The sequence below is a fragment of the Solanum lycopersicum genome, chromosome 11, assembly GCF_036512215.1.
Source record: "Solanum lycopersicum chromosome 11, SLM_r2.1".
NCBI lineage: Eukaryota > Viridiplantae > Streptophyta > Magnoliopsida > Solanales > Solanaceae > Solanum > Solanum lycopersicum.
In genome coordinates this window covers 626,585-651,071 of record NC_090810.1, presented here as the reverse complement: position 1 = coordinate 651,071, position 24,487 = coordinate 626,585, and the positions used below count along the sequence as shown (strand labels likewise).

Here is a 24,487-nt window from a genome sequence, read left to right as displayed (position 1 = left end):
CGCTATAGCACACAATTTATTTGGTGATCCTAATTTCGACGTCAAAAAAACCAAAAAATTTTGTGGACGTCCGTCAACACTTTTGCTATGCAGCCGGTGGCCCTGAAGGCCTGTACGACCCATTTTGAAGGTCAAACAAGCCTCGAAGCGTGCATACCCCCCATTTCGTCGATTTTCATGTACGCACACAAATTTTTTGGAAATCTAGATTTTGACGTCAAAAATGCCAAAATTTTTTGCGGACGTCCGTGAACACCTTTTCTATGCAACCACTTGGCCCTCACGACAAGCCCCTCCTATTTTGAAGGTCAAACGAGACCAAAAGCGTGAATACTCCCTATTTTGACGATTTTCGTGTGCTATATCACACCATTTTTTGGTGACACAGATTCCGACGTCAATAATGCTAAAATTTTGAAGACGTCTGTCAAGACCTTGTCCATACTGTCGGTTGTCCCTCAAGGCCAGTCCGACCAATTCTCAAGGTCAAACGAGCTCCGAAGCGCGCATACCCCTCATTTAGACTATTTTTGTGTGCTACAGCAAACTATTTTTTTGGTGGTCCGGATTCCAATGTCAAAAATGCCAAAAAAAATTTGTGGACGTCTGTCAAGAGCTTGGCTATGCATACAATTCTCCCTCACGGTCAGTCCGACCCATTTTCAAGGTCAAAGGAGCCCCAAAGCGCATACCCCCAATTCAGACGATTTTCGTGTGCTATAGCAAACCATTTTTTGGGTGATCCGGATTCGGATGTCAAAAATGCCAAAAAATTTTGTGGACGTCCCTAAAGAGCTTGGCTATGCATTCGGTTGGCCCTCATTTCTAGTCCGACCCATTTTCAAGGTCAAATGAGCCCCGAAGCGCATACCCCCCATTTAGACGATTTTCTTGTACTATCGCAAACCATTTTTCGGGTGATCCCAATTTCGACGTTAAAAATGCCAAAAAAATTTGTGGACGTTCGTCAAAAGGTTGTCTATGCATCCGGTTGTCCCTTACGACCAGTCCGACCCATTTTTAAGGTCAAACGAACCTCTAAGCGCGCATATCCCCATTTAGATGATTTTCGTGTGCTATAGCAAACCATTTCTTGGGTGATCCGAATTTGACTATGTTCATCTTAATTATTCTTTCGTCTGAATTATATGATTTTAGTTAATAGATAAATTTTTAGAAAATAATATATTAAAGGTTTAATATTAACAACAAATCATAAATATTTATAAAATTATATTAAAAAATTACATGAATTAATTCGGAATGTACTACCTCTTCACCTTTAATCATAATTCATAAATTTTGAATTCATATATATATATATATATATATATATATATATATATATATATTATGTATGTATATTTCTCTAGAGTTATACAAACATAAACACATATTATACATTTTATACAGAAATATATAAAATTACTAATTGTATATTGAATCCAATGATAAAAAAATAAGATGTTTGTTGCGAATTACAATTAAAATAAACTATAAAAATATCATTAAATTTGAATTAATAGTTTATTGTATCGTATAATTTTTTCTTTTTTTAATTAATGGATGTGCCAAGAATATTGGTGCATGTTTAAGATTTTCTCAAACATATCTTCCCTAAAATTTGATGTCTCTTTATGTCCTTTTCCTCTATTATTTTTAGGGAAAATTACATGGGATGACAAACATCCCTATGTAATTAGTTAATAAGGGTATAGTTTAATTTATTTACGGTCAGTAAATACAGTTTTAATATTTATGCCATAATTAATGGGATCCACTATTTATTTGTATACATAATAAAAATAGTCATCCAAAGATTTTTATATAATTTTATTCAAAATCAAATTTATCTCTCCTATTTTCATTCCATATATTTTCCTAAAATTACTCTTCCCTTCTCCCTCCGATGTTCTTCCACTTTTTGTAGGTAACCGTCAAATTCATGGCTTTCAATATTTTTTTTCTTGATTCCTTCTACGACAATTGTATGTGTTGTATGATTGTTAGTTTTTTCATATTTTTTTAAAGATCTTTATTACTTATCAGATTACAAGTCTTTCAAAATCAGAATAGATGATTTTTGTCCATGTATGAGAATTACGAGAGGTACGTCATTGCATGTCAATGTTGTTGATAATCCACCTTTGTTTCAATTGGGTTAACTCAGTATTCTGGGTTAATGTAGGGTCTATGGCAAAACATAAACAAGTTTAAGTTGAACAATCTATTGAAGAATTGAGATCCATGAAAAAAATTGACCCAATGACAATTCATAAAGTCATCAACAACGCGAAATCTAGCGGCATTAAGATTGTTGAAGGTGGAAATAAGAGAAAAGTCATAAACATTGATTTAGATGCGATTGAATCTGCCTCATCAGAACTGGACAAATCTGAAGAATATCGGGAACATCAGGCAGTGTAATTTATATACAAATTACAAAGTTATGTATATAGTGGTTTGTATATTAAGTTAATATATACAAACTATTATGAAACAATTCTTAATTGTATATTCTATTAGTTGTATACCAATTACTAAAGTTAGGTATAAAGTGGGTTGTATATTAAGGTGACATATACAAAGTCTTATGAGGCAATAGCTATTTGTATACAATTATTTAATTTTGTATAAAGAATTTTGTTAAAATCACTCTACAATATTATAATACGTTATAAAAATTCGTCGATATATACAAAAAGTTGTGAACATAATAAAATATTGTATATATAAACGTTACACCCTCAAATATAGAAACATATTTCAAGCTTACTATATATACAATTAACAAATGAATATTATATACAATCAGTTTAATCATTAATATTTAAAAAAACAAACATGAAATCACAGATGCACATATATAACCATAATATATATACCAAAATTATTGTACATTATACAAATTTCTAGAATTATACAAAAGAAAAAATAAGAACATAATAAAATATTGTATACAAACAGATTACCCAAAAAAAATTAAAAGAATATATGATGGTCATATACAGTTTAAAACACAAAATCAATTACACACAAATATTTTATAAAAATTATATACAATTTCGCAAATATATACAATATAATCAATTTATATATAAATATATCTGTGTGTGCGTGCGTGCGTGCGTGTGTGTGTGTGTGTTTCATAGATTTATCTAAAAAAAATTAGAAAAATATTTGATTTTGAACCGGTATTGTCTTTCTATAGCTTTAGAAATTTTTTTGGGGGAAATATTTGATTTTGAATGTTATGCTTAAATCATGGGATTATCTGAATTTATTGTTAGCATCTTTTGTGCTACTGTTACCATTTATTGAAAAATAATTTTTTTGTATAAATTTAATTAAGAAAAACGTTTTATACAAATTTAAAATCACCTAACAAACTAAACTATACTCATATAATGTAATTATGTAAACTATACCCATTGAATATAATTCCATAATATCCGTTTGCCATATATGAAATTTTCCCTTATTTTTACTCTCTAGTTATTTGTATGTCGTACTTTGGAGTAAATGGACAAAAATAATTAGAAAAAGGGTAAAAAATATCCATCAATTTTAATTTATTGTTTGACTTTACCTTCACCGTTTCAATGAAATTATTTTTGCATACAATAAAATTTAAATGTCCTTAAAATTTTTGTGTATCTTACGAAAATAACCTTCATCACGAACACTTGATATGGAGAGTTCACCAAAACTTAATTCACCATGAACTTTGTAGGGAATTATTTAAGCTCGAGGAGTGTCAAACGACACTTTCCTTAAGGATATTTATCTGATATAGATGTATCCTCAGGATTCAACAAATTCTTCTAGTATAAAATTAGGATTCAGAAATTTATATCTCCACAAGAACTCATGAAAAATATAGAGCCAAGAAAAATAAAACGGCTAATATCTTAATAACAACAGTTATAAATATGAGAATGAATATTATCAATACACTGAAGACAATTCATTGACAATTGAAGACTTAATTTTGGTAAAAAGAAAACATAGTAACAACCCTATTTTTACTAACAATATCAATATAATTGCCAATAATAGATTGTTATTTATGGATAAGAAATATTTATAAAATAATATTATCTTTTAAATATAATAGAATATAAAATAATTCTTTTTGAGATATATATAATAATATTTTTCCAACATAAATTATAAAGATGCAATAATAATGACATATGCAATCGAATTTTAGACATACATCAATTAGATCTACAACACAACACCAACAAGAGCAATCCACACCGAGAACAAGATACAACTTCATGAGGGGGTTCAAGAGCGCACAAGTAACGGAAGTCCGACCCTGGGATCACCTAAGAAGAAGAGAAAAGGTACCTTACATAGAAAATCATGTATTTTTCTAAATTTAAATTCAAATATTACTTTCAAATTTAACTCAATCTTATGTAGTATAAGCTCACATATATCATTCCTTATTACCAAAATTCATTTCTTTTTTATATAATAAATAATCTGTCAATTACTATATAATTTGAATTTATTTTTTCCAAAAAAAAAAAGAAAAAACTGTTTTTTTCTTTTTGCATTTGGCTTTATTACAGTGAATAAAAAAACAAAGAGGAAGCTTGAGCTTTTTTTCTGGGTGCACTAAAGTCAAGAACGAATCCCTTCAAATTTGAATTCAAAAAATTACACACTAAACTCACAGAACCTTCATCACCCACAGTACAAATGTTTTCATCTGATTGGTCGGTCACTTTTCTATTCTCAACTCCAATTAAACAAATGATTTTTAGTGGGCCCAACTTTGTCCGCTCCTAACGAATACCTAAATCAAATGGACGGTTCAGATTAAATCAAAATTCAAATGTATTTATTTATTTATATATTAATAACTTCACATATTGAGAGTAACACACAGCGTTCTTCTTCTTCGTTTATCTTGAAGAAGAGGATTGATGAAAATTTGTTGAGAAATTGTTAAAGTTTTTTTGATCATTTTTCGATTTGAAGGAGGAAATGATGACAACCCAGAATAGGCGGTCGTCTGCGGTGGCGAAGAGACAAGCAATGGCAGCGAATTCATCGGGGTTAGAGCATAATCAGACCGGAAAATTGAATGCCAAGAAACGACCGGCTTTGTCTAATATCTCGAATAATACAACTGTCTCTGCTCGGAACTCGGTTTCTCATTCCTCCAAACTCGTGAGTATTTATCTGTTTTTGTATAAATGGCTTTATTACTCTAGGAAGGTGATTAGAGTACTGGGTCTTTCTCTTTCTTTGCGTTTTTTTTGTTACTGTTCGATGATTTTACTGGGTTTGTCTCTTTTTGGTGGTGGTTATGGTTTTTTTCTGATTGCTGGTTCAGAGGAGGAAAATGTAGGTTGGTTTTGTGATTTTTTTTTTTTTTTGGGGGGGGGGGGGTTCTTTCTTGGAGTTTCATAAACATTACAACTTTCTCAAAATGATCGAAGATACTGTGTAAAAATCAGTTTGAGAAAATCAAGTGAAGTGATTTTTGATATGAGGAGATTTGTGGGTTTTATTTTTTTTTGGTCAAGATTTTGTAAATTGGAAGTTAATTTCTTTGTTAATTGACTTCCATTTTTTAAACAAGTTCACTGTTTTGTGCAGGAAATGCATTAGTTATCGAGGGATTTGTTTTTTCTTTTTTTAAAGTTTGAGTTGAAGTATTCTTTTAATGATAAGAAAGTGTTATGAATGGAAAATTTGAAACAATCTTCCCCCAGTTCCTGCTTTTTGTTTATCTTCCACTTTGCTTTTTGAATATTTGAAGAAAGTTCTAATGTTTATGTTATTAAGTTGAACAAAAGTTCTTGCTTTCTTTCAAATGGACATAGTATAATTGGACAATTATGAAGTGGACCAGTGGCATTCTAGATTATTATTTTCAGTGTTAACATGAATTGTTTAGCATGTCATTACTGTGGACTAGTGGACCAATTCCTGCTTTTTGTCTCCTTAGATGATTTTATTACTGTTCTTAATTTTATTACACAAATGAGCAGAGAAGTTGAGCAACTTTTGCTAATTTTTAGTTTTCACAGTTGGGTTAAACCTTTTCTTTAGTAAGCTGTTTTGCAATGTGTGTAAATTGAAAAAAGACTGTTTCTTGTATCTGAAGTTGTGACTAACTTGAGGTCATTTTTGGCTTTGGAAGGCACCATGTACATCCAAGATTGTAAACATTAAGAAGAACACTTCTGCTTGCAACAGTAATGCAGTTTCCTCAGGGACTGCTGTTCTGCCAGCATCCTCCTCTGTGAGACCAAGCAGCAAACCTGTTTCTATTCAAAGAAGTGATGCAGTTGTGCCTAAGATCACTGTCATTCCTGTTCCTGCCACTTGCAGCATGGACATTTCTCCATCTCATTCAGATGGATCATTAGTCTCCATGGATGAATCTATGTCAAATTCCGACACAGTGAGAAGTCCGGAGGTCGAATACATAGATGACCATGAATTAGCTGCAGTTGATTCCATCGAGAAGAAAGCGTGTAGCACCCTCTACATCTCAGAACATGTCAAAGCCGCAGGTTTTGATCTTTTCAGCAGAGAATAGTCCTTGTTCTGGCATTTCATTTTTTTAACTATAACATCTATTTAATACAATTTATCTATTTTTGATTCCAGCAGCTGATATATGCAAGAGAGATGTACTTGTGGACTTGGAATCAGGGGACAAAATTATGAACATTGATAACAATCTTGTTGACCCACAGTTATGTGCTACAATGGCCTGTGACATATACAAACACTTGAGAGCCTCTGAGGTATAAAAATGTTTACCCTCTTATCTTTTTTAAGCTCGTTGAATTGGATGCTGCTGCTAACTTTAAACTGAATTGCTGTTTTACTAACATTTATCATTAAACATGTTTTAATGTCATCTTTGATCACTGTACTAGGCAAAGAAAAGGCCTTCCACAGATTTCATGGCGAAAGTACAGAAAGACATCAATCCTAGCATGCGCGCTATCTTAATCGACTGGCTTGTTGAGGTAAACTTCTAATATCTTTTTTCTCTAAAGCTATGTCCCTGATGAAATGTCAACCTGCCCAACTTATGACTTAATTAATGTGGATGAGCTCAGAAATTCGTCAATTTGATAGGGAACTTGTTTGATGGTATAGGTTGCCGAGGAGTACAGGCTTGTCCCAGACACGCTGCATTTGACAATTAACTACATTGATCGATATCTTTCGGGCAACCTGATGGACAGACAACGACTACAGTTGCTTGGAGTAGCTTGCATGATGATCGCATCGTAAGAAACTACCTTCTGACCTCTACTGCATATGTTTTCTCCATGATCTTTACAAATTTTTCCTTGAGTGTTTTTCATATTCTTGTGTCCTCAATTATTTCAAGCATATCTGTAAGAAAATGCTCTAAGACATTAATATGGGAAATGCTTTATTGCAGAAAATATGAGGAGATCTGTGCACCTCAAGTTGAAGAGTTCTGCTACATAACAGACAACACTTACTTCAAGGAGGAGGTATATGATCTTGATTCACAGAACCTGCAGTGGTCGAACTTTGTAGTGGCACTAAGACTTAACATATTATGCAGGTGTTGCAAATGGAGTCTGCTGTTTTAAATTACTTGAAGTTTGAAATGACAGCTCCAACAGCCAAATGTTTTCTGAGGTTACTATTCTTATCAAGATCTAGTTCTTTTGAGTATGATGATTTAGGAACTTATTGTTGAGATATACTGCAGGAGGTTTGTTCGAGCTGCTCAAGGACTTAATGAGGTAACCTCTTCACTTAAAGTTGATAATTCTCCAATTCTATAGGAAACAAGAGTTGATTAAAACTTTAAGATCTTCAGGTTCTGTCACTGCAGTTGGAACACTTGGCTAGCTACATTGCAGAACTCTCTCTTTTAGAATACAACATGCTTTGTTATGCTCCATCACTCATTGCTGCTTCTGCAATTTTTTTGGCCAAATATATTCTTCTTCCTTCAGTGAAACCTTGGGTATGTACGAATTAGCATTGTGACAATCCTATAAGCTGTTATAATGCATTTTCGCTTCTTATTCTCCTTTCGACAAATATATTCTTATAAAATTTGACTTTTGGAAACTCCTAATACAGAATTCTACCTTGAGGCATTATACTTTGTATCAACCCTCTGATTTACGAGACTGTGTCTTGGCACTACACAGCCTTTGCTGCAACAACAACAATTCTAGCTTACCAGCAGTCCGGGAAAAATACAGCCAACACAAGGTTTGCATAATTCTCTTTTCAGTTCATTCCAAGCAAGTATACTGGGGTCTGGACTGCACTTGAACATTCATATTGGAAAATTAGTGTCTGCTGAATCTTCTTGGATAAGCTATCAACAACCTATCTGAGGGATAAAAGATCAACCTTCTCTCAACACTAGTCAAATGACGATAACTGAAAATTGACTTGATAGACATGTATTTTCATGTACATACAGAGTCATGTAGGCATCTGCATAAATTTCCTATCGAGTTTATTCTAATGTTTGGTTTTCTTAAACAGTACAAATTTGTTGCAAAGAAGTATTGCCCTCCAACTGTACCTGTAGAATTCTTCCAGAACATAAGCAGCTAAGCCAGGGAGATAATGTGAGAAGAGGCATCTACTTCAGTAGTTCCAATTGTCTGTTGGATTAACTCATGGCATTCGGTCTTATATAGCCTTTAACTTGCAATGTCCATGGAAGAGAGCTTCATTCTTGGTTTTTCTCTCCTTGAGGGGCCTTAGCAGAGCATCTTTGTTTGTAGTCATTAACATTGACATTGCAGGATTAGTCTCTTGTACTCTACTGTTTTTCTCTGGCTTAGTTTGTCTAGTCAATTTGTGTATAGAAGAAGCGCCACTGGCTGTTTCATTAGCTCAGAAACTATTCAGTAATGATTCCTTTATGGAACTATTGGCAGTTTGTGCCAATTAGTATTGAGAAGAACATCCCAACTGATCAAAGCCTTGACTTCTAGTCCTGTCAACTGGTGCAACTCAATATCGAGTTGTACAGAAGTTGGGTGAAGAAAAAAGACACATTGTTATTGCATCTATTAATTCGCTCATAATTTATATTGATCAAGGATTCAACCGTATACATTGGCAAAAATATTTTACAGAGTCACAATAGACAACAGATACATAATTATTCTATAATTTACATATAGCACAGACACTCTAGCCCTATAAGAGAAGTTCATTGAGCACACTGAATCTTGGCAGAATCTAAGCCGAAGGATGCATTAGTCCTAACATTCAGCCAGTGACAATCTTCAAAAGAACAGGGCTGACCACCGTTAGGCCATTCTACATCCATAGGTTCTATGAAAGTAGGGCCCCAAGCGGGCGTACCATCCTCGTATGAATTGTGTGTTAATCTTCGTATGTCTGAGCCGTCTGATTTGATCACATATATATCACCATATGGCTGATAATGATGAGGATTCGAGATGGGCTCAGCTGATACAGCGGCGTAATCTGAAGTGAACACTATATACTTGCCATCCGGGCTGAAATAAGGATGGTTAGTCCTCCCACCTATACCACTCTGGATCACCTTCTTGAGTCCTGTTCCATTAGGGTGAATCATATACATCTCGAAACTACCTGACCCAGGGTTTTCTCGATCGGATGCAAATGCAATCCATTCATCATCCGGTGACCAATTACACATGGTATCCGTCCATGGCCCCTCTGTCAATGGACGTAGACCACCCACCTCTCCTTCCAAAGCATCCATTATGTACAAGTTCTTGTGACCTGATCTCCCCGATCGGAAGACGATCCATTTCCCATCAGGTGAAGGGGACGGAAATGCGTTATTCTTCCCTCCTATTGTCAATTGCTTATAGCTCAAGTCTTCATCATCTACATTGATGGAAATGATATCCACTTGTGTGCTTTCACTAGCAAATGTTGGTCCAAAGCTAGTGTAAATTACCCCCTTTCTTTTCGGGTCCCAAGCCGTGGAAAAGGCGGTTCTAGATGAAATTTGACGCAGACCTGATCCGTCATAGTTCACCACATATAATCCAGGTAACCTAACATAAGCTATCCGATCACCATTTGGTGAAAATGATGGAAACGACCCGTCAATCCGGAATAGAGAGATTCCGGGTATCGGGTTTAGAAGATTTTCCAGTAACAGTATATCGCCTGTGCCTCGACATTTATGGTATCCAACCCAGGAAGAATCCGGCGAAAAGAAGGGGTTCAGATGATGAGCATAAGATGAAAAGGATCGGGTTATCTCTGTGAACTTCTTAGAAACGACGTCAAATAGCTCGATGTGCCGATACTCTGAACCTGCTCTTCTGGTAGCGACGGCGATGAGGTTCTTGTTCACCGGAGAAGATGCTGGTGTGAAAACGTGCAAACCCGATGGGGTGACTCGCTGCGGGGTAGAGACTGAGACTAAGAAGTCGACACCTGATTTCGGAAGTAGAACTTTGAACACACTCCACCACCCATCATCGCATCTCCGGTGGAAATACAGAGTATACTCATCAGCCCAAGATGGCCACCCACCGTGCTCCACCACCTTAACCCGACCCGACCCATCACGAGTCATGAAAATATAGATATCCGTATCGAGTTCCTCAACCTCCCCACTCCAACCCTTCTCCCCCCCATACGATGCCACCGCCGTCCAAACGCCGGAAGGAGACACTGCGGGGCTGAAATCAGCAACCCCTTTAGGTGTCAACCTCTGGGTGAACCCGGAAACCAAATGAGTGGAATATACCGCAGCCCAGCTAGTCCTAGGCACACCGGAATCCTCATGAGTCGATACGTATATCAAAAATTCCCCAGATAAACTAGGCTTATCTTTCATAGAAACTGATTGCTCAAAACCTACCAAAGGAACCTGAAGTCGAGTTTGAGATGGAAACTCAAGTATGTCATGAAATACAGCGTCATAGAATACATGGTGGGTGCCGTTCCTTTCAGTTACATAGATAAGATGAAACCCAGAGTTGACAGAATCATCATCGGGTAGGCGGGAGAGCAGGGAAGGTGGTAGGGTGGCAGGGAAATGACCGTTAAAGTTAACGGAATTGCCATCGGTCAACTGGAATTCGGTTTGTGGGTGTGTTGTTGGAAGAGCGAAGATGTCGAAGGCATAACTTGATCTTCCTAAGGTGGTGAATATTATGCTGGTATCATGGGATGAAACAAAGCTCAAAATGAAGAAGAAGAAGATAAAGTATTGTGTGAATTTCATTTTTCTCCGTGTGTTCTTTTTTGATATATGTTTTGTGGAAATCCAATCTTTAATTCATGTATGTCTGTGAAATTTGTGGTGTGTGTGGGGTGGGTGGGGGGCAAGTGATGAGTAAGGTTAGAAAGAGATGAGGATTTGACATAATTGCCCTTTTGATTTTTCTTTAAAAAAAGTTGATATACCAATCATTATTTTTTTATTTTTTTCAATTCCGGACTCAAATATATATAGTATAATTTATAGAAATTTCATAGTGTAAGACCTTAGTTCTATTTAGCCATTCGAATGTAAGTTTAATTCAGATATACTAATTGTGATACATTATATAACTTGTATGTTGTGATTAATATGGAATATAATGTAAAATGATTTTTTTCTCCGCAAATCACGATTTTCTTTTCAAAAATCAGGCAAAACTAATTGATATCAATCAATTTTAATTTGTAATAGCTTCACAAAATTCAAAAATTAAATTTTCATCTTCTTTGTCAATTCGAAAGTTTGAAAATATTTATAATAATTAATAATTCAAAATATTTAAAACACATATAAAAAATTACAATTAAAAAAAACTTTATTAAATCTCATAATTTAAAAGATTTGACATAAATTCAAATAAATTGAGTAATAAGTAGACCGAAAAAATATGTATAGGTGTTGTGTTGCATGCATTATTCGATTTAGTGTGACATTTGACCATGTGGTTTTATCTCGTAATATGAAATTATGAAATAAAATTAGAATTTGGACATATAATTTTACATTGATTTTATCTTATGATTTGAAAACATGAGATGAAATCTCAAATTTTCTAAAATCATGATTGAGAACTTCAAATCATGATACAATTTTTTTTTCAAATACAAAAATCTCTCAAGTTTATATATCTACTAGTCATTTGTTTTATATGTTAATAAAATTTGTAATTCATGTCATTACTTTTTAAATCATTTATATCTCATATAATGATTATTCTCTCAAATATAAAATTATTTCTACTTTCGATTTTTAATTTATCATTTATATTCACTAAATTCATTATTTTTTTATCAAATATAACTATCTCATTCACATCGATGCTTAATAATAATAAAATAAATTATTATATTTAGTGGATAAGATCAATCATTGTGACATTAATTGCAAAAATAATTTCTTTGCTACTAACAACTTGAACAATACAACTTATGTATAATTTTATTTTTTATTGAATTAAGTTTAATAAAATTTATATTTCTAAAAATAGCATTATGATAGTGTATAATGCGATTTTATAAACTTTTAATTAGTTGGATAGACTGCATAAATAATTAAGACACTTGAGGAAACATACGATATAAAAAAATTCAAATAATATATCTAAACAAAACTTTAACTTTATCTTATTCATATCATATTTTATATCATATAACTAAACAAATCCGAAAAATTTGAAAAAAGAAATAACAAAATCAAGTCGAAGAAAAAATAAAATAAAATAAAATATATAGCTTAAAAAGAAAGCAACGAAGAAGGAGATGTATTATCCCAAAATTAAAAAATTGCAATAACTCAAATGAAGTCATATATTACTTCGTCTATTTTTAATGGTTATGATTTTTTTTTTAGAGTCAAATGACAAGTATTTTAACTAATATTTTATAATGTATTTTTTTATCATATTGATATGTAAAAAAATACAAGTTAAATTATTTTTTATATAGCTTTTGAATAATTAATTTTTTTATTAAAAATATTGAATAATTAAATTTTTATTAAAAGTATTGAATTGATATAATCTAATTTATTTTAAAAATTAATTTAAAAATACGCAATATGACGATTGAAAATGTATAGATAGAGTATAAGAGTAACAAGTACAACTCTCAACTGCCCTTCACCTCTCCCTCCTATCCCCCACCAAAAATAAATAAGTCAAAGACAACAAAACTAAGATGAAAAAGAAAATTAAGAACATGTAGTTTTTTTTAACAAACCTCCAAGTTGAATTGATTGAATAAGTAATTTTTTTAAATAAATAAGGTAAGATTTGAAATATGTGACATGTTTTTTATTGCGTTCATGCTTTAAAGTTTGTCGAATGCAAATTATTTTTTTAATATAATTTGTGAGCTAGACATAACCTTTGTTATGTTGTTGGTATTTTCTTATTTCAATCTCAAATATTTATGTTATTTTACTACTTTCTTTTATCCTTTTTAATATACTATGCGTCGTTTTCAATTAAAAGATTTGTTGCAAAATATTATTTATTTTTAAAAATCAAGAACATATTGTTTGCATTTTAATGTGATAAAAATAAATTGTTATCGCAAATAAAATATAAAAAGATAAATTTTTAATTTTATTGATAAATGTTACAAATACAAATTTTCAAGATATTTTTTTTTAAGAATACTTATAAATTTGCACAATATTTAAATATCTACTTATATTTATTTTTTTTATTTTAAGAAAATTCTACTCTTACTATGCCAGACGTGTATTGTACATTAATTTCACACTTATACAGGCATGACAATAATTTAATCAAACATGACTTTATAATTACAAAAATTATATTAGTAGAAAAAAAAGTCGTATTTTGACCTATCGAGTCAACTCTAATGGGTCCAATTGCTATTTTGGGAATTGTCAACTTTGGTTTACTATATTCAAACAATGGTCTGAATAATTATCAAATATAATTAGAGTTTTCTAAAATTCGTTACACATCACAATAATTTTTGTTTTGTAATTCGTTTGGTACCATTTTATAAGTTTAATCATTTATTTAAACATTTTGTCATATTCAATTAATAGCTATATAAGTTTGTTTGATGAGGTAATATCTCCATAATTAAAAAATATTACATTTTAGTCTTTAGTTAAGTTTTTTTTATTTTAACTTAACATTCAACACATAATCTTTAAGAATTTTAAAAAATAAAATTTACATATATTGTATGGTCAATGATAAAAAGGAATTTAATATTTATTGATTTTCTTGATTTATATTATTGTAAACATAAATGCAGATATATATAAAGTGTTTTTAAAAGAAGCGGAGTTTGACCTTTTTTTGGTTCGTATTAAAGTCTGAGAAATTATTGGAGTATTTATTTGACACTCTTTTTCAGTTAAAATTGAGTCAATTTTAACTCTGAAAACAGAGTTATTGCTTCTTCCTCTCTGCAATCTGCCTAACTAAGCATTTATTGAATTTCTCTTTAATAAAACTATACAAGAAGAAGAAAAACTCTACTTTTTTAGATGGGAGATTCTACGAATTTTGCAGCAAAACATCCTGTTTCTATCAATATAACTGAATCCAAGCGTTTTGACGACGATGGGCGTATCAAAAGAAGTGGTAATTAATTTTATTTTTTTTAAATAAAAATTTGTGATGTTTGTTGTTGTTGAATTTTTTGTTAATGTTGCAGGAAGTGTTTGGACTGCAAGTGCTCATATCATAACTGCTGTGATTGGTTCAGGCGTTTTATCTTTGGCTTGGGCTGTAGCTCAACTTGGTTGGATTGCTGGTCCTATTGTTATGCTTTTATTCTCTTTTGTTACTTATTACACCTCTTCTCTGCTCTCCGATTGTTACCGCTCCGGCGACCCACTTTTCGGCAAGAGAAACTATACTTACATGGATGTTGTACAAGCAAATCTCAGTATGTTTTATTCTACTAGTCTCGTAATTGGGGGTAAGAGGATATGTTTTTACAAAACGGGAAATAAATTTTTATTTTATTTTTTTCAGGTGGCTTACAGGTAAAGATTTGTGGATGGATTCAGTATGTGAATCTGTTTGGAGTTGCTATTGGGTACACAATTGCTTCTTCAATTAGCCTGATGTAAGTGTATTTATTAGCGAGGTTTACCCCCAATTTTTCTACTAGTAATAATATATTTTTTTTATGTAAAATGGAACAGGGCTGTTAAAAGGTCAGATTGTTTTCATAAACATGGTCATAAAGCACCTTGTTTACAACCAAATACTCCATATATGATCATATTTGGAGTAATAGAAATCATCTTCTCACAAATACCAGATTTTGATCAAATTTGGTGGCTTTCAATTGTTGCTGCTGTAATGTCTTTCACTTACTCCACCATCGGCTTAGGTTTAGGCATTGCTCATGTAGCAGGTTTGTTATCCTACCTACATTTTTACAGGAGAAACATTGCAACTTCATTCTAAACTTTTTTATTATTTGAAGAAACTGGAAAAATTGGTGGGAGTTTAACTGGAGTGAGCATTGGAACTGTGACTGAAATGCAAAAAGTTTGGAGAACTTTTCAAGCACTTGGAGCTATTGCTTTTGCTTATTCTTACTCCCTCATCCTTATCGAGATTCAGGTAACGATAGGAAGCATTTTATCAATTACTTCATTCCATCGCGTATGTCTAACTTGTGGTATTATATAATACAGGATACAATCAAATCCCCACCCTCAGAAGCCAAGACAATGAAAAATGCAACTATAATTAGTGTATCAGTAACAACAGTTTTCTACATGCTATGTGGTTGTTTTGGCTATGCAGCATTTGGAGACCATGCTCCTGACAATTTACTAACTGGTTTTGGATTTTACGACCCTTATTGGCTACTAGATATAGCCAACATAGCCATCTTCGTTCATCTTGTAGGTGCATACCAGGTTTACTGCCAACCCCTTTTTGCTTTCATTGAAAAAACAGCAGCAGAATGGTACCCTAACAGTAAACTCATCACCAAGAATATTAGTGTGCCAATCCCTGGCTTTAAATCGTACAACATTTACCTATTCAGACTAGTTTGGAGGACGATCTTTGTTATCATATCCACTATCATCTCTATGTTGTTGCCATTCTTCAGCGACATCGTTGGAATACTTGGAGCATTTGGATTTTGGCCGTTGACTGTTTATTATCCAGTGGAAATATACATTGTGCAAAAGAAGATACCAAAATGGAGTAGAAAATGGTTTGGTCTTCAAATTCTGAGTGTTACTTGTCTTATTGTCTCAATTGCTGCAGCTGTTGGTTCTTTTGCTGGTGTTGTATCTGATCTTAAAGTTTACAAGCCTTTCAAATTTACTTAGTAATAATGATTTTGGTTTTTATTTTAGGAAAAGAGAGGCTTCAATTGTTGTTGTTGATGTGAAATCTGAAAATGTAGCCAATTATATCTCCATTTGTGACGCTTAATTCGATTAAATCAATTTAATACATATAATGTCTATTTGAATCTTAAAGTTGTATGAATGGGAAAAAAAGAAACTGACAAGCACCAAATATTTAAAATCTGAATCATGTTATTGATTTTGAATAATCTAATATCTTTCAATGTGTAATATAGTATTGGTACCATATTCAATTGTGTCTTTCTTTTCTAATCTTGCTTTCTCTCTCTCTGTCCATTTTGAAACAGTTGCATTCAGTTAGATATATATATATTTGTTGGATACATGATTAACTTACCTATGGATGAGTTGGTATACGTGTCATCATGCCTTAGATTTCTTATTCTAATAAATTAATATAGCAATACAGAATTTCAATTTATCACAAATAAAAGATTTCCATAAAAACTAATTATTTGTTCCGAAACAATTATCACGATGCACCGCTAACATCGTATATACAAAACGAATTATTTTCAAGGATCAAGCCTTACAGCAGATAAACTTTTTATATAAAATTAATATCTTAGATATAAATATAAAATCATCCATTTTCAAAGTCAAATAAACCGTATCCCGACTGGCCCGAACCATAGTTGGGCTTGTTTTTAAATTAAATTCACTCCATTCCCCTGTTTTATATGTCCGCTCACCCCACGATCACAAAACTCTATTACCAGTCGAGGTTCCCAGTGGCTCTCAGGTAAGTCTCTTCTCTCTCTCCCTTACAGAATTATTTTTCTTTTTCTTTTCCTTTTGTTGTGGAGTTAGACAGCACAATTCTGGTATTGTTGGATGATTGTGATGTATTTGTGCTGCATCGAACTATAATTCCATGTAAATCAACTAACCATGTCTCTGCTAAAATTTTGGTTGAAGTTCTGCCTGCAATGTGTTTGATAAATTGTCTGAGTAGCCTGTGACATTAGGATATTTCTACGAGTGCGCGTCGGGTTGTTCGGGTTGGATTTAAAGTGTTTTGTTCAGATTTGACCAATTCTTAAGGAAGTGGATATTGGGGAGAGGGAAACTGCTACATGGAGCAGTATGCTAATCTGTAGCCATAAATCTTGAACTCTTGAAATGGATTCTTTTATTCGGCTGCTTGACTTGACCCTTTGTTAAACTTGATCTCCATTTTATGGGTGTGCTTGTTGAATTTGCCACTGAAGTCTGATTATCCAAGCACTATCAGGAGTTGGTTTTGAGTAAATTTGGTGGTAGTTAGGTACGCCTTGGACTTCTTGGTCGAATTGCTTGAGTTGAAAATTATACATACCTAAATGATCTTTCTAAGTACACTCTGTGACATTAAGTCTAAGAGAGCTTCCTTTAGTTTTCTCACGAATGAGAGTTGGTTCTATTAGTTCATAAGACAGTTTTAACAACACAATAAGCAAGCAACAATTCCTCCATTAGCAGTGTAAACCAACAGCTCGTAACAAAAAAATTCAGCCCCAAAAAGGAAATGTTCGACTCCAAACATAAAAGAACAGACTTCTGAAAGTAACAATGAATATATTCAACTAAACAGCACTTTTAATCTTATCAAATTAAGTTTTCCGTCCATCGTATACATCTAAAGAAAAAATTAGCAGGATAAGTTGTCTAGGAGTTTCAAATTGGTAGATTGGGTCAAATTTATACAGATCAAAGCAGGTTATGTTAATATATGAGCTATGATCTAATCCGTCCAAAAATCTATTTTGATTTATAAATTAGGTCAGTATAGGTTTTGTATTTTGAGGTCGTAACCGAATCCACCCAACATAAAATTATTTTATAGATTTAGATAAAGTTCATTTAATTGAAAATCATTTCGAGAAACTGGTATCCATATATGTGCTGAGTTTAGGAGCTACAGAAAGGAAAGAACGAGCTCAAAAGCAAAAACTAGGATTCAAGCTTAAAAGTAGCATGCCTTGCTTTTTGTTGTGCAATAATTGAAATTTGACGGAATTCTCAATTCAATGTTGCAGGAGTTTTCTTAGAGGAGCGGAAGTTAAATATGTCCAGATTCCGCTCACTACTGCAAGCATCGTTGAATGCTACAAGAAGAGGTATTTAACGATTATCGACGTGATTATTCTGGAATTTTATCACCCTAATCCCCATGCTGCTTCCATTTCTGTTTTAGCGGATACTGTTCATTTCTATTTCCTGTTACCAAATACTACTAGGATTTGATATTCAACCCATTTTTTGATCCGTTTAGCTGACATGAGACGGAACATATATTAATTAATCCCATCTTGTGATGTAAAAGTGCAGAATCACAAGTGAAAAAAGCTCAAATAATAGCAAAAGCAATGAGAATTTCATAATGACTAAGCTATGAACTAACAAATGAGCAAAGAAAATCCAAATTGACAGCTAAAGAATGAGTTTTATTTATGTGAAATGGTATTTATACAACAGATGAAAGCAACTAAGAATCAAGATTGACATCTTCACTTAGTCACAAATGAAATCCCAACTAAATCCTAATCAATTCTCCATCCAAGTTCACCTAACTTCCACTCACAAACCTTATTTGTGCTGCACTGAAGATACATCTTTCATAAGTCCTTTCTTGTCAGTTTGACAGTTAAAGTGGCTGGTGATCTGCAAGAATTTCTGTCATCTTTAGAAACTTAGAGATGTCTCTGCTTTGGTGTCCTTTCATGTCTATTATGGAGAGGCTTGTATGTTTAAAAGGAGTTGAGTGAGGTTTAAAGATAAAAATCATTGACCCAGACCCCAGGAGTTCTTTACAGCATTTATGCAAATAATGTTAAAGAAAGAAGAATAAGGGCATAGATAACCTTTTTGATCTGCACATCTCCGTTGACGTGCTTAGCTGTTAATATTAATTAACTTCTTTGTCATGTTCTTGTTGTCTTCCCTCATGCTTTTTGCTTCATTAGTTTGTGATGGGTGTTGGTATTATCTCATGGATTTGCGGTAATCCCTATCTAGCTCCCTCAAGTTGACAAGTGTTGACCAATCCTTCGCTAGGTCTGTAACAGTGTATTCTTCATCGATCAGCATGCTAGTAAAATGACGCTCTTAATTTGTTACTCGTTTCTCTATCAGTTATAGCAACTTTTGATTTGTGATAACTTTTTTCACCTGTAGCACTCGCGTGGAACATTGAAGACCTAGTTCCACCCAGTGAAAGATACATTTTCAACTTCAGTTCAAAGGATGAGCTCAAGAATTGGCATTTATACTCAGATTCAGAATATGGAGGTATACAAACGTACATACTTCTCTTACATGTAATACGAATACTTGGTAACAGCCAAACAAGAACTTTTTTGTGTATATTCCGACCTGTTATTTGCAATCAGTATTCCTTATTCCCTTTAGTTATATATTTTCATAGCCTTATTCTGCACGGGGTTCTTAGTGGAGGTGGACTCTCAGCTTTTCAGAACACATTTGTTTTCCATTTGAGATGAATTTATTATTTGGACTAATCCAACTAAAATAAAAGACCAACAATTTTATGAAAGAATATTCTACTTTTGTGAGCATCTAATTAGAAAGCCTAGATTTTTTGGTTTTACAAAATACACTTGTCTTTTCATATCTGCATCTATTATGTGAGGTGCTCCTAATAGTTGTTCTTAGAGATCAGGGTGATGGTACTTAAGGAGAGTGCCCAAGAAATGGAGCAGTTACAAAGTTAGTCAATGACTACAGTCTCCAATAATCATGCAAGGCATCTATAGACTGAGGGCTTTCTTTTCTTTTGTCCAAGCGTTCACCAAATCAAAGATTAAGTTAGTGACTAATAAATATCCTGATGATAATATCTCAGGTCTGTCCTCAGCAGCTTTGGAGATTAAGGACACTGGAAATGGGTCAACTAGTGTTGGTAATTTATTTTGAGTGTGCATACTGTTCTTTATTTCCCTTTTGTTCTTTTTCTGTTGACCTCCCCTTTTCCTTTTTAATTGTTCTTATTCACTTATGAAGTCTTAATGTAGAACTTTTGTTTTCCCCTGAAAACAATACAAACAATTATTTTTACAGCTCAGATAACTACGTTAACTCATACAACAACAACAACAACATCATACCCAGTGAAATCCCACTAATGGGGTCTGGGGAGGGTAGAGTGTAGGCAGACCTTACCACTACCTCGTGGAGGTAGAGAGGCTGTATTACAATCTCAAATTCCTCGCTGGTAAGAAACTATGGATGCACTGCTTGCAAGCATTTTGAAGTTTGTCTTAGTAAGCTAAAGCCATGACCTTTTATCTTAGATTTAATTAAAGTATTGAGACACAGTAACTTCTCTACATGTTTGAATTTCTTTTGGTTAGGTTCTACATCAAACGTATATAAGTTTATTTTGTATCGCCTCTTTATGGACTTCAAATACTGAGCTTTAATTGCTCCTATGACATTAAAAATATTTAATGCGTAAATTGTTGGAATAATATTGTTGCATTTGGCTTTAGTGTCTGGTTGTGGAAATTCTTCTCCATGGAAGCAAACCGACTGAATTAGCTATGTGCAAAGAATTAACTGGTAAAAAATAGTTAAACCATTATCTTTTCTATCTCTCAACCTATACTTGCAGAGCATAGGTGATCTCAAGTTCCAGATAATGGAAGATCGTTGACAGGCAGCGTAAATAGTCAAATTCCAACAATTCATATAACCGACTCAATTTTGTTCAAAAAAAATAAATTGATGGATCGCTTCTATATAGCTGCTGTAAAAGCACTATAATTGGAGTAGCATTATTTGGGGCCTTCAGTGTTGTATGTGGAGAAAGCCGTTGACCTCCAGGAATACAATCGAGCCTAAAATTCCACTTACGTAACTCCTTTGTTCTGCCTCGCCCATGTCCCTCTTCAATCTTGTCTTTGGTAGACAAGTTTCTTGGTGATAATCGTGAAAGTATCTCAAAAGATGTTAAATACTAATGTACAATAATTAGTGTTACTTTTCTCATTGAATATAAACTGGTTCTGACAGGTCTTTTCTCTGGAAACCTCTCTTTGGATGTTATGGAAGGATCAAAGTGGAATATGACTCGAAGTGGCTTTTGTGGAATGCGGTCTAAAAAGGTGAATGCTACTCAACCATCCTAATAAATGCTTCGTGTCTTTTTCTTGTTTGATAATGATAAGTAACAGATTCAAGATAAAAAGTTGAAGGAAGTGATGACAAAGCCCTAGAACACCAAGAGAATAAGAGGACTTTACTGGGAAAACCAAAATGGAAAAAAATACATGGTAACTGAATACAAGTAGAAAAATAATGGACGGAGTGGCATCTTGGTCCGCTTGAGCCATCTGCAAACAGGTCTCTAAGTGGCCCCTAACTTCCCGCTCCAACTCTTGATTTGTCTGATCCTCTAACTTAAGGGGCATGGGCCGGGTCAATTACTTAGACGGTCAGACCCTCTAACTGGACCCAGCTAGGAATTGGCATGGCCCACAGACCAACCCAGCAGGTCCTGCTTGGTAAGACAATCTTTTTAAAATAAATAGAAAGCCCCCACGAGAATTTATCAAATTTATTTGTATACTCAAATATACATGATCTGGATGTGAATGAGTTGAATGATCTATTCCTCAAGTCTATTAGTTAACCATCTCTTTTGACTGGGGATATTGATGGATGTTAGGTCTTTTCCCCTCATTTTCTGCTCTCCTTGTTTTAACGAAAGAACTCTCATTATATTTGCAAAGGCTTTCCTCATTAAAGTTTGTTATGTTTCATTTGCACGCGAGATGGTCTCTCTTCCTTTTTTTTTTTTTTTGCATTTCAAGTTTTTTAATCAGTCAATTGGTAAGAATGTATTTCATTATTCAAATTTTCCATGTGAAACTTAATGAATTAACAAAGTTTTGCTCTCATTTGCTATGAAACCATTAATGTAACACTAGTTGGCTTTATCGAAAGAGTGATTCTCATATAGCAGGCACTAGTGGTGAGATTTCAAAAAAAAAAAAAAAACTTGAACTTGTTTGTTGTAGCTCACATGTCATTCTGATTGCCCCTTGCACAATATTACGATATAGAGGATATGTTTTGTTTTATCTACAGTAATGTGGCTTTTCCTTCTAATTCTTCTTTCTTGCAGTTTGATGGCTTCATTGATTTGGATGGATATGACACAATAGCTCTTAAACTTAAAGGGGATGGAAGATGCTATATTTCTACAGTAAGTTCTATGTTTTCGTAGAACTGCCGCTATTGATATTTGGATGAACTGTGGGATTATCTCACTCAGAGCCTAACTGCAGATATACACAGAGAATTGGGTCAATAGTCCAGGACAAGATGAAGATAATTCATGGCAAGCATTCGTTTTTGTTCCAAAAGACAACTGGTATATTGCAAAGGTAAGTTCTTCATTTCTTTTATCCTTCATGTGGTGTGGAAGCTATATCACATCGCAGCAGGTTCAAATAGAATGCTTGTTCAATTTGCGGGCGAAGAGAAGATAAGTAGATTGCTTTTATTGGCTGAATAGATCCCACTTACTCGTTACGCACCTACATGGAGAGGGAACATAATAAATGCAAGGATGGAGATGAATCCAGCTCGAATCATTGGTATGTCTTTATCTGTCAACGCAGAAGGTGGAGTTCCAGATGCGAAATCTGGGCCTGGTGATTTTGGAGTTGAAGTTGATTGGATCAAAGCCTTGCGGATGATGCAGTAAACCAAAGTGGAACATTATCAAGACCAGGACCTTTGGGGCATCCATGCTTATTGGTTGGGCAAGATTGCAGAAATGCTAGCTACGGAGTTGGTATCTTTGAAGTCATCAAACGGAGATCGGAGATGTAGGAGATACAGGTTCGTTTTCTATGTACCTCAGGAAAGGAGTGAAATCTTATGATGAACTTTGTTGCTTAAATAGACTCTACAACAGCTTGCATCACCAAAGTCTAAATTATCAAATTATTTTCTCTTGTAATAACTGGGCTCTTCATTTTGATTATATCCTTGTTTTTTATAAGGTCTGGCAATCAAATATTTCAGTGATGTGCTAGTAATCAGTAATACTGTTAACAGACTCTGTTGCACTCACCCTGGGGCGAGACTAGCAAAACATTTAGAGACTCAAGTGTGGGCTAAGCATGTCTAAAGCTCGGGGCTCGCCTAACATCTTATACAAATTGTGTTGGAACTTTTAGTTAACGTTGTTGAACTTTATAATTTTTGAGTAAATGAATGTTACTTAATATTTCCAATCTATAGAGATAAGATGACTTAGAGTAACTTGAATAACAAGTTGTAGTATCATATCTTTACTATCGGGTAAGAGTTGTATTATCATATATTACGTAACATTTCTTTTAAAAATACATAAAAAAGAATTACTTTTTCACTTATCGTTGGTCTTCATGGTTTTGTCATGTCTCAACATTATCATATTTATTTAATTATTTGAAAGTAATTTATTTCTTATTCATGATAGAGTGATGTTTTTATTAGAGATAATGCACAAGTAACCCTCAACCTATGTCCAAAATCTCAGAGACACACTTATACTATACTAAAGTTCTATTACTCCCTGAACTTATTTTATAAGTATTTTGTTACCCCTTTTCGGCCTACGTGACACCATCTTGTGGGACCAACGTTGGTTGACTTTTTTTTTCAAGCTAGTGCCATGTAGGCCGAAAAGAGGTAGAAAATTACTTATCAAATAAGTTCAGGTGGTAATAAGACCTTAATATAGTATAAGTGTGTCTATGAGATTTCGGACATAGATTGAGGGGTACTTGTGCATTATCCCTTGTTATTATAATACTAAAAAGTTTTATTGATTACTTTCTTTTAGGGTGTAAATTGTGTAGTATGATAATCTTTTTTTTTTTAGAAATAATGATTTTTTTATTATTAGAAAGTTAAGATATTAGATTATTTATACTTGTATATTCATGTAGAAGTTTTATTTTTTATGAGTTTTTAAAATCATGTTTGTAATTATTTTAAACTATTAATGATGTAGTTTTATAATTTTATTTTACTATATTATAAAAAAAGGATAAAATTCATAAAACAGTTGAAAGGATTGTTACAGCAATGTCCGTTTCTCCCTTTCTTCTGAAATCCACATTAATAAGGAATTTCATTTCA

At 33.3% G+C, this 24,487-nt stretch overlaps 4 protein-coding genes across 9 annotated transcripts; 3 read left to right on the top strand and 1 right to left on the bottom strand.

Annotated features, from left to right (window-relative positions):
• The first annotated feature begins 4,214 nt into the window (after positions 1-4,214).
• Positions 4,215-9,059, top strand: CycA1 (cyclin A1). Of its 4 annotated transcripts, none has more exons than XM_069290717.1 (12): positions 4,215-4,352; positions 4,996-5,187; positions 6,167-6,542; positions 6,643-6,779; positions 6,915-7,007; positions 7,141-7,274; positions 7,433-7,508; positions 7,583-7,659; positions 7,733-7,766; positions 7,844-7,993; positions 8,113-8,247; positions 8,530-8,973. In XM_069290717.1, exons 1-12 carry the CDS (start codon positions 4,284-4,286, stop codon positions 8,599-8,601), a joined length of 1,545 nt encoding a protein of 514 aa, XP_069146818.1. In that variant the 5' UTR covers positions 4,215-4,283; the 3' UTR covers positions 8,602-8,973.
• LOC101257324 (uncharacterized) lies at positions 9,051-11,534 on the bottom strand. Its single transcript, XM_004249801.5, has one exon. It carries the CDS (start codon positions 11,234-11,236, stop codon positions 9,209-9,211), a length of 2,028 nt encoding a protein of 675 aa, XP_004249849.1. The 5' UTR covers positions 11,237-11,534; the 3' UTR covers positions 9,051-9,208.
• Positions 11,535-14,303: 2,769 nt separating this feature from the next.
• AAP3 (amino acid transporter) lies at positions 14,304-16,397 on the top strand. The gene is given in 6 exon segments (NM_001247050.1): positions 14,304-14,585; positions 14,659-14,892; positions 14,982-15,075; positions 15,155-15,369; positions 15,442-15,581; positions 15,656-16,397. Coding segments are annotated over 6 exon segments (1,431 nt in total). The 5' UTR covers positions 14,304-14,488; the 3' UTR covers positions 16,307-16,397.
• Positions 16,398-16,683: 286 nt separating this feature from the next.
• On the top strand, positions 16,684-23,736 carry LOC101256340 (probable complex I intermediate-associated protein 30). 3 transcript variants are annotated; one of them, XR_738292.3, is made up of 9 exons: positions 16,684-17,090; positions 18,367-18,447; positions 19,505-19,618; positions 20,193-20,249; positions 21,362-21,453; positions 22,476-22,556; positions 22,639-22,737; positions 22,869-23,197; positions 23,417-23,736. XR_738292.3 is itself a non-coding variant. In XM_004249798.4 (8 exons), the coding sequence occupies exons 2-8, from the start codon at positions 18,396-18,398 to the stop codon at positions 23,058-23,060; spliced, it is 687 nt and encodes a 228-aa protein (XP_004249846.2). In that variant the 5' UTR covers positions 16,684-17,090; positions 18,367-18,395; the 3' UTR covers positions 23,061-23,360. The 3 variants fall into 3 exon arrangements, 1 of the variants encoding a protein (XP_004249846.2); XR_738293.3 differs by having other exon boundaries at positions 23,362-23,736; XM_004249798.4 differs by lacking the exon at positions 23,417-23,736 and having other exon boundaries at positions 22,869-23,360.
• The last annotated feature ends 751 nt before the right edge of the window (positions 23,737-24,487 follow it).